The 10,508-nt window shown below is 45.9% G+C and overlaps 1 protein-coding gene across 1 annotated transcript in view; it reads left to right on the top strand.

Annotated features, from left to right (window-relative positions):
* Nucleotides 1-3,284: 3,284 nt before the first annotated feature.
* DSG2 (desmoglein 2) overlaps nucleotides 3,285-10,508 on the top strand; it is a 53,128-nt gene continuing 45,904 nt past the window's right edge. The window contains exon 1 of the mRNA XM_070361576.1: nucleotides 3,285-3,832. Coding sequence (XP_070217677.1) covers nucleotides 3,794-3,832 — 39 coding nt within the window. The 5' untranslated portion in view covers nucleotides 3,285-3,793. The remainder of the gene's footprint in view (nucleotides 3,833-10,508) is intronic.

Below are 10,508 nucleotides of genomic sequence, written 5' to 3'. Positions count from 1 at the left end.
GGACTGCTTTGAAAAGAACTTCAAAGCCAGTATTTTACATCCACCTTTTCCAAAGCCATTATATCACTTCTTTCTCACTTTTTCTTGATATGCAAGAATGTTACCTGTTCACGTTCAAATGACTGAGGTAACTGCTGAGAAACCAGTACTCCTTTCTGTCTTCTGAGGGGCTTTTTTTGGTGGGTCTTCCTTCCGAGGCTCATTAGTCTCGTTTGGGTCACCATGTCTGACACTCTCAGTAAACACTCCTGTACGGCCCATAAGCCCTACAGTTCGCATCTCACAGGTCATGGGCGCCACTTCAGTGCTGCTATTAGCAACCAAACTCTCCACCCTTCTTCCCCAGCCACTTCCTTTATCTTTCCAAGAATTCTTATAAACAAACCCTAAGGTGAAATCAAAGCTAGAGATTTATTCTGAGATGTTTTCCAGAAAATGTAGGTGGGGAGATAAAATCAACATTCCCAAGCGCCAAGCTCTGGGAATGAATGCTAGCTTTGTTCATCTCCATAGGGAAAAGGGATTTTCCATGTGGTTTATGGTTTTGCACTTTGTCCCTCCTGTAAGGAAGGGAGTCTCGAAGAAGAGGAAGAACACAGAAACACTCTCCACTGGCCTCTGAACTCCTCCAACTTGACATGGTTCAAGAAGCCTTAGCAGGCTTGTCTGGGATAAATTTGTGTGGTGGGGGGGAGGCTGTCCACGGTATTGGAGACCTTCCAGTACACCCACACCTCAGTTTGGTGAGATTTACATCCTTCCAGGAATATTAGTCTCTTCTCTTTTCATTTTACATGTACACTCTCTCTCTCATACATACACCCTTTCCTCCAAAATAACCTTGAAAATATATTTGCTATTCTTTCATTCACACATTCAACTAGTATAAACTGAAGACTTACAATTGATCAAGCACTGTTTAGGTGATCTAAGTTTTGTGTGCATTAGTCACTCAGTCATGTCTGACCTGTGACCTCATGGACTGCAGCCCACCAGGCTCCTAGGTCTATGGAATTCTCCAGGCAAGAATACTGGAGTGGGTGGCCATTCCCTTCTCCAGGGGATCTTCCCCACCTAGAAATCAAACCCAGGTCTCTTGCATTGCAGGCAGATTCTTTACCATCTGAGCCACCAGAATCCATCAGTTCAGTTCAGTTCAGTTCGGTCACTCAGTCGTGTCTGACTCTTTTTGACCCCATAGACTGCAGCATGCCAGGCCTCCCTGTCCATCACCAACTCCCAGAGTCTACTCAAAAATCATGTCCACTGAGTCAGTGGTGCCATCCAACCATCTCATCTATTTGGCTGTGCTGGGTCTTAGTTGCAGCATGTCGGCTCTGTTTCCCGACCAGGGATGGAAGCCAGGCCTCCTGCATTGGGAGCAACGAGTCTCAGCCACTGGACCACCAGGGAAGTCCCCACCAGAATCCATAGCAGTTCAGAGGTAAAGACCTCAGCCTTCAGGAAGTTTACATTCTAATGAATGGTGACAGATAATAAATAAGTAAATGCACAGCCTTTTAAGTTGCAGTGTGCCAAGAAGAAAAATGAAGTAAGAAAGGTGGGTGGGGAGATTTGGGGGTGGGAATTATTATAATTTTTATACGGGTAGCAGAGATGTCACTGAGAAACTAATATTTGAGAAGTGAAGAGCGAGGGAGTAACCCTTGTATGTGGCTGGAACAGAACCTTCTCGAAAAAAGGAACAGAGAGGACAAGGGCTCTCAGGTGGAGCTTGCCTGGTGTATTTGTGGTGTCAGGTTATGATGTAAATGATTGATCAGGATTAGCACGCCACCCTCCCAGGAATATGCACACAGCAGTCAAGGGAGCCTTCAGCTAAGGGATTTCAGATCTTAGTGGGAGGGCGAGGCATTCTAATGGGCCATCAAGACCTTGCCGAGGTTTTCTAGACAATCCTTGTTTTGAACACACCTCAATTTAGGACTATTATAGTCTCATCACCTTGTAAAACTAGTGCATGATGTATTTTGAAAAAAACCTCTTATGATGTCGGTTCAGCACTCTACTTAGACCCCAAAACAGACAACTTTGTTTTCTCTGCCGAGTCAAGTCTTCATTTTGCCACTGTTGTGTCTCCCTCTGATTCTCTGGTCCACAAACACTGCTGACAATTTCCTGAAGGCATCTCGGTTCAGGACTTTGCACGCAAGGAGTCAGTTCTCATCTACTGACTCACAGGAGGAGCCTGCAGGGAACAGCTCAGCTGCAGCCCGTGACTCACCACCTGCGGCTCTCTATCTCTCGGGCAGGGTGTTGGCATCTGTGGCTGTGCTCCCAGGGTTGATGTTGCTACAACACAGAGCGGTGACTGTTCACCAAGGACGTGCTGGTTTCTCTTTATAGTAGCAAATCAACCCTTTATACTATTACTGCTGCTAAGTCACTTCAGTCGTGTCCGACTCTGTGCGACCCCATAGACAGCAGCCCACCAGGCTTCCCCATCTCCCCCGACCCTGGGATTCTCCAGGCAAGAACACTGGAGTGGGTTGCCATTTCCTTCTCCAATGAATGAAAGTGAAAAGTGAAATTGAAGTTGCTCAGTCATGTCCAACTCTTAGCAACCCCATGGACTGCAGCCCACCAGGCTCCTCCATCCATGGGATTTTCCAGGCAAGAGTACTGGAGTGGGGTGCCATTGCCTTCTCCAAGACACTATAGATTGCATCATAAAGATTTTTCTGATTTAATCTTCACAGCAGCCCTGTTTGCTGGTGCCTGAGTAGCCAAGCCGTGTCCAACTCTTGCGACCTCATGGGCTGTAGCCCGCCAGGGTCCTCTGTCCATGGGATTTTCCAAGTAAGAATACTGGAGTGGGTTGCCATTTCCTTCTCCAGGGGTATCTTCTCAACCCAGGAATCAAACCCGTGGCTCCTGCATTGCAGGCAGATTCTTTACCGACTAAACTATGAGGGAAGCCCCCTCTGTAGGGTGGCTGGTATCTATTCCATTTGACAGGTCGGGAAACTGAGGCACAGAAAGGTCATCCATGTCACACAGCTAAATAACTGGGTTAGAGGATTCTGACTCCTAGTAACGCTTTGTGATTTTGTAAATACAGCGAAGAGTTTGACTTTCCCTTAACCTTTCTAGACTTTTCTCCCAGTCGAGGTTAGTTAACAAGGGGTCCAAAAACAAAAAACACCGTTCCTTGGGATCCTTTGTGATTCTTCTAATAACTGTTTCTCCCTGAGTCAGACAAGCGGCAAACCTGTGGGAAGGGGCCGTGGGAAGGAGGTGAGAAGCCTTCACGGAGACCACCACCGGAATCCGGCTCCAGAACCTTCGCTCCCGGACAGCTGGCCCGGACAGCAGGCCGCGCGGAGGACGCGGGGAGGACACGGGTCCTCGCGTCGCTCGTCCTTCTCCTCGGCGCCACCTGGGCCCCGCGCGCGGCCACCCAGCGCACGGTCACCACGGCGGCCCGGGGCGCAGAGAGCCGGCCGCCCTCGGCGGAGAGGGGCTCGGGGAGGGGAGGCGGCGGGGCGGGGCCGGTCCTTCGGAGTTCCCAGCCCGCGGCCGTCATGGCTCCAGGTGCGCGTGCGGCGCGGGGCGGGCGTCCCCCGGGCGCCTCCCCCCTCCGCGCCATTCCCACCTCGGCCCGAGCCGCTCGGTCTGGCTCCGGGCTCCATTTTCTCGCGGAGGCCACACCTGGAGCCGCCCCTCTGGGCAGGGCCGTGCGGCCGCCGCCGGGGAGGGGACCCTCGGGGCGGGGGCGCCGGGGAGGAGCCGGCGCGCGCGGGGGACGCGGGGAGCCGGCGGCGGAGGCGCGATGGCGCGGGGCGCGGAGGGCGCGCTGCTGCTTCTCCTGGTAAGTGCGGGGAGCCGGCGGCACGGAGCCCAGGGCAAGCCGGGGCGGCGCCCGGCGCCCGGTCCGCGCTTCGACCTGCCCGCTTCCGCTGGGGGAGGGCCCGCCCGCCCGGCGATCCCTCTTTGTGCCCCGAGGTGGGAGAGGGCCGGGCAGGCGGCCGCGAGCGGGGACCCTGCTACTCCGCTGGGGCCGAGCGGCCGGTGGGAACCGGTCTGCAGTTCCGTTTCTCTTGCGGTCGCACACGGGCCCCAGCGCGTTTCTGGATCTGCGATCTGCGGGTGCAGGGAGCCCTGAGGCGGGGACACCTTTCCTGGATTCCCGGGCTTTGTCCCGAGTCTCCTCCGACCGCAACATGGAGGCAGCGGCCGCGCCTACCTCCCCGGGCTCCCGCCGCTCGAGCGCGGGAATGACCTGGGGAACACACCTGTATTCTGAGACTGCAGACAGGGGCCCCAGAGAGTTCCTCTGATGTACTCTACAAAGTTTAATTTTTTTTTTCTTAAAGCCACGTTACACTTCAGATCACCCACCTATAGCTAGAACTTAAAGTTCACAAAGTTGATGTTATAAAACATCGCCTAAGGTAATGAACAAATGTAATCGTTTTAAGGTTTCTTTTTTCACTTTAAAATATTACAGAAAGTCGACGTGCAGCGCAACAGTCAAATGGGGTTTTCAGAGGTTATTAAACTGGCAAACAGTGTTAGCTCTCTAGATCTGCATTTCTTATGCTTTACTTCTATACTCTGATTGGTTTTTTAAATACATTTGTTTTCTGTTTGTTGAAGGAATTGCGCATAAAGGGTTTGGCTTCTCTGGTGGCTTAAACGGTAAAGAATCCGCCTGCGATTCAGGAGACCCTGGTCAGAAAGATCCCGTGGAGGAGGGCATGGCAATCCACTCCAGTATTCTTGACTAGCGAAAATCCCATAGATAGCGGAGCCTGGCGGACTGCAGTCCATGGGGTCGCAAAGAGTCGGACAGGACTGGGGATGTACTTGACTCTGAAACAGGCTTGCCCAATGGGTTTTGATAAAGTGACAGTTATCCTCCTAATATAGGTTTGCCTTCACCTTTCAGAGACTTAAATGTGTGTTCAGAGAGATTAGGTACAAAATCATATTCTGTTTTCTTATATAATGGTAAAAATAAAAAAATACAAGTACATTCTCCATATTAAAAGTTCTAACTTCCAAAAGATTGCCTTCTCTCTATCCCAGAATTACAATGAAGGAAGGACATTTTTCCCCCTGTGGATTTTATATGTATATATTCATGTAAAATCGGACACAATTCAGAGAGTGAACAACAACAGCACACATTTATCATGTAAGAAAAACATGGCTAATACAATCTAGGAATTTCAGTGAATTCTCACTTGTGAGCTGTTTAGGACCTGCAGATCTTTGTCACACCAGTTAATTTTCCTGCTTTTTATTTCATTTTGCCCAAGTTATTGAGGTCGTTGAGGTGATGTTCAATTCAAGTTTATTTTGTTAGTAAAACTCTTCAAAGATAATTTGCAGTTTCCTTTCTGGCCTGCAGAATAACAGAGCAACTAGTTCCCTCCTCATGGTATTTCCTAGCTAAAGGAGATTATCACGCTAGCATAGCACCTGGCTCAGTTTGAAGTTTAAATATTAAATCCCAGAAAAGAAATTGCCTTTATCCTCAAGTGGTATAACAAGCAGACCAATCAAAGTACATTTACAGAGAAATAGGTACATACCTTCGGTATATTTTTTACTCTAGCAATTCAGTATTTTTTGTTTACTGGGCATGAACTGACTGCCTCTTTAAAAAAGTGATTATAACTAATTGAATAAGCAAAACTCTTGGACAGTTCTTTGTATTTTCTGTAGTACTTTAAATGATACAAATTTGAGTATGTTTATTTTTGATCAAAGAACAGTGTGCAGTTCAGCATTTTGCCCCTGATGTTTGAAGTTGTAATTATAGATTTCAGGGAAGAATATTTGTAAAGCATTTATTCCAACAGAAGTAGTTCTCCAGGACATGGGTCTTTTATGGAAGGGAATATAAATTGTAGTGTCTGTGGGTCAGAGTTCAGTTGCAGATCACAGAATTCACTCATTAAAGCAGGAAGGGCATTGTGTCCATTGCATCCGTGTGACAAAGACTGAGCAAACACTCCATTTTGAGCTATCAGTAATGGCTTCAAAGCCATCCAGCCAAGCCCAAGCACTTAGGGAACTGCTGCCTCTCCCATGATTAGGAACCCACACTTGCCACCCCACAATGTGAAAACAGACAAATCGGGGTGTTACTTCTGTTGCCAGCTCCAGAACCGTGCCACGTTTGCTAAGATGTATAACACCGATATGTCCTGGGACCCTACATCTTGGCACTCAGGAATCTAATATGGATTTTACTAGATGGACCCTAGAGCTAGAGAAAGATGACTGCAAAGACCCAGCTCCATCCACATCTGTGCTTGCCAGCAAGAAGAGCAGACACACGGCTTCTGCTTCACTTCCTTCTTTCAAATCTCATGTAAATGCTGATTGTTAATGCTAAATCATACGCTGAACCTTAGCTGCTGAGTCTGTAATATGTGGTCTCTAACTTACTTCTGAAGTTCCGAGAGACAAACCAGAAGCAAGATGCTGAGTGGCACTCACAGACCTAGCACACAAATAGAGCCAACTCTGTCAGATGGGAAATAGAAGCAATTTTGTAAATAAAGTCAGAGAAGCTTTGCTTTCCATGAGTTCTTTACATGGGATCTACCGACTCCCAGATGGTCCATGGATAGAATTCAGTAGGTCCTTAGACATGGCTGGGAATAAATTCCATGTCCAGTCTCACTAATATCTAACTGAAATTTAGTATTCCTTTAAATTATGAATGTAGAAAAGACACTGCAATAGCATAGCCATAGCATAGCTTTAGGGCTTTCCTGGTGGTCAGTGGTAAAGAATGTGCCTGCCAATGCAGGAAAGGCGGGTTTGATCCCTGGGTTGGGAAGATCCCCTGAAGAAGGAAATGACAACCCACTCCAGTATTCTTGCCTGGGAAATCCCATGGACAGAGGAGCCTGGTGACCTATAGTCCATGGGGTTGAAAGAGTCAGAAATAATTTAGCGACTAAACAACAGCAACAATTATATCAGGACTCAGGCTAATGACCTCAACTTGGTTAAATCTGCAAAGACCTTGTTTCCAAATAAAGTCACATTCTGATGTACTGGGGTTAAGACTTCAATATATCTTTTAAGAGATATAATTTAACTCAGGTAGATGTGACTACTTATAAATTATCAGTAACACTGGAGTTGTGCTTCAGATTCTAATATGCAAGTGGATGACAGATTTTAGAAGAAGTTAAAATCTAAGTGAGATGGTAAGTATTGAAGCTTATAAGAGTAAATTATCATATCCAGGGACTTTTAGAAATGTATGATTTCACATCTGTTTTTGTTGCTAAAAATAAATGGGAATTGGCAACTCTTTAACAGAAATTTTCTTTAGTTATAAAATTAGGGGAAAGTACTTTGCAAAAAGACATGATAATTGAGTTTAAAGTCTCCTGATCATTAGAAATATCTGATGGGATAAATTAAAATCCCCAAGGCTAAAGTCCAGAAATATATATCGCTAGAAAATGTCACTTACTTGTATCTGAGTTTTTGTGACCTCATGGACTGTAGCCTGCCAGGCTCTTCTGTTCATGGGATTTTTCAGGCAAGAATACTAGAGTGGGTTGCCATTTCCTCCTCCAGGGGACCTTCCTGACCCAGGGTTCAAACCCAGGTTTCCTGCATTGCAGGTAGGTTCTTTACTGTCTAAGCCATCAGGGAAGCCCTTAGAAACTTTCCAGTTAATTTAATTATCAGACAGGTATAAGAGTGAGAATTACCAGTCTAAATTTTGCAAAATATTTTATTGATCAGTGATGCATACAGATATTTATATGGAAAAGAAATTACACATTGAATAAGGGTTTGTATTTTTAAAACTGCCAAATTGCAGTAAAAATCAGAGACCTTAATTAAAATTATAAATGTGCTTTAGATCAATTTTAATATTTCTTAATAAACAGCAGCAACAACAAAAAATACAGCTGTTTCTATCTTTCAGTGTGCCAAAGATTTTAACAGCTGATAACACTTTTCAAACATATAGCCCAAATATGAGGGAAGATTATTTTCTTAGTTAAGTTTATCTTAAAGTTTCAGATGTATACCACATATGACATTGCACTATTTTGTTGATTTCAAATCATTTTTTAAGTTTTTTGAGATTTTTATCATATGTAAAGCTTAGTGATTGGAGTTACAGAAGCTGGAACATCAAGATTTTTACCATAGTCTAATGGTAAAATGAACAATGCCCTCAAGAAAATAAACTAGCTAAGAACTAACCACAGATGACCACAGTTGAGCCACTCCCTGCTCAATCTAGACAATGTATCAGATGTTGGGAGACAATGAAAACTCCAGAAGTGCTCTGCCCTCATGATGCTTACAGTCTGGTAAAAAAGTAAATGGCAAAATCCCAGGCGGGTGATGCTAAAGAGTAATGATAAAAGAACACGTGGTGCCATGGAACCTACCGAAGGGGCTCCAGCACTGAGTGTCCAGCAAAGACCTGAGAGTAATTACAAATTATTAAGATGATACAAAGAAAAGAAGGGGGAAGACACTTCTAGTAGAGAGAAGAGCATATGCCTTTGCCTGAAGACAAGGGTGCATGGTTTCTTGAACGGAGTCCATGTAGCTGGAACACAGCATGCAGGACAGAAGGACATACAGAAAGATGAGCCTGCAGTCTTCTTGGTACCAAGGAAGCCTCAAAAGATTTATTGACAAGTGAGCGTTTTTAGGGAGGTGTTCAAATCATTAAGAAAATGAAAAGATGAATGTTAGTTAGTTGGTTATGAAAGGGTGGAGAAAGAAGAGATTGTAGTTGACTCATTTAATAATGAGGCAAAAATAATTTTGCCTCATTATTAAAAAAAAGATCTTTCAGAATTTTGGATGCTGTGATCTAAGGGTGGCAGAAAAGCCCAAACAGTACAGTGGAAGGAGTGTGCAGCGTGGCAGGAGGCTTGGTTTGGGAACAAGGGACTTCCCAGGTGGCACAGTGACAAAGAATCTGCCTGCTGATGCAGCAAACACAGGAGACACAGGTTTGATCCCTGGATCAGGAAGATCTCCTGGAGAAGGAAATGGCAGCCCACTCCAGTATTCTTGCCTGGAATATCCCATGAACAGAGGAGCCTGATGGGCACAGAATGCTTCTGGTATTTACTGCTCCAAAGGCAGGATGCTAAACTTCAAGCAATCCACAGAACCTTCAAGAAAAAAATTAGCCACTCAAAAAGATTTTCCCTATCAGAAATGCCAGTAGCTCCCCCAGTGAGAAATGGTGATAGATTGTGAGAGATTCTCATTAGGGATTCATCTTACCTCTTTTTAAAATGCAAATATCCTCTAGGCTGATTAAGCCTTGATACATTCATTTACTCATCAGGTATTATTGGGCACCTACCTACTGTGTGCCAAACACTTCCCTAGGTCTTGTCTCAAAATCACACCTTCATGGGAATGCTTTTCATCAGTCCAGCAGGTGCTGCCTGGCTGATGGGAAAATGAGAAGGGAGATTTGGGTGGAGACGAGAAGTGGTAGGTCCAATTTTCCCTATTCTAAAATATCTCCATCCTGCTATTCTTCCAAGTTCCCTACGATACAAACTAAATCAACTGAAATAAATGGCCCATAAACTGCCTCGTGTTAGAGATCCAGTCTCCTTAGACCCCAAGAGTGCTAATTGGGAAATGGCACCAGTGGCCCGGCTCAGTCATCTTTTTTTTTTCTTATTTTTTTAAAATTTATTTTTAATTGGAGGATAATTGCTTCACAGTGTTGTGTTGCTTTCTGCCATACAACAGCATATAAGTATATCAGCCATAAGGATACATCTGTCCCCTCCGTCTTGGACCTCCCTCTCACCCCCTCTAGGTTGTCACAGAGCACCAGGTTGAGTCCCTGTGTTATACAGAAACCCTCTATTAGCTCTTTTGCATATGGTAATGTATGTTTCTTTGCTACTCTCTCAGTTCCACCCTCTCATTCCCTCATGAGGTCTGCAAACCCATTCTCTTTGTCTGTGTCTCTATTTCTGCCCCGCAAATGGGTTCTTCAGTCCCATTTGTCTAGATTCCACATATATACACTAATATACAATATTTGGTTTTCTCTTTCTGACTTCACTCTGTATAACAGGCTCCCAACCAATCAGCTCTTCTTTCAATTTCCTCCTTCGTTCGCATAGTACTCTGCCGGGGGTCTGTTCACCTCAGGGAGGCTGTCCTGGTTTTCCAACCCAGCACCGAAGGACATGCTGGACCCACGTCTCCAGAAGATACAGGTGGGAGGCGGCGCGTGGGCGGCGGCAGCAGTGGCTGGAGGGGTGCCCTCTGGGGACCCTGCGCGTGACCCCTGCCTCGCTGTGAACTGCAGCACCATACTGTCCACTGTCTGCTGTCACCTCCCTACTCAAAGGATTTCCTCAGGATGCTGCCGTAGCATCTCTGAGAACTGCATCCTTCTAGCTACTCACACTCAAAATGTTGACACCATCTGCTGCCTTCTATCCTCGACACGCAGGGCATTGCCAGGGGTTCACGTGGTCCCCATAAAGACTCTCACC

The sequence above is a fragment of the Bos mutus genome, chromosome 24 (assembly GCF_027580195.1).
Source record: "Bos mutus isolate GX-2022 chromosome 24, NWIPB_WYAK_1.1, whole genome shotgun sequence".
Classification (NCBI taxonomy): domain Eukaryota; kingdom Metazoa; phylum Chordata; class Mammalia; order Artiodactyla; family Bovidae; genus Bos; species Bos mutus.
The sequence above is the reverse complement of the archived record's forward strand: the minus strand, read 5'-3'. Positions and strand labels throughout refer to the sequence as shown.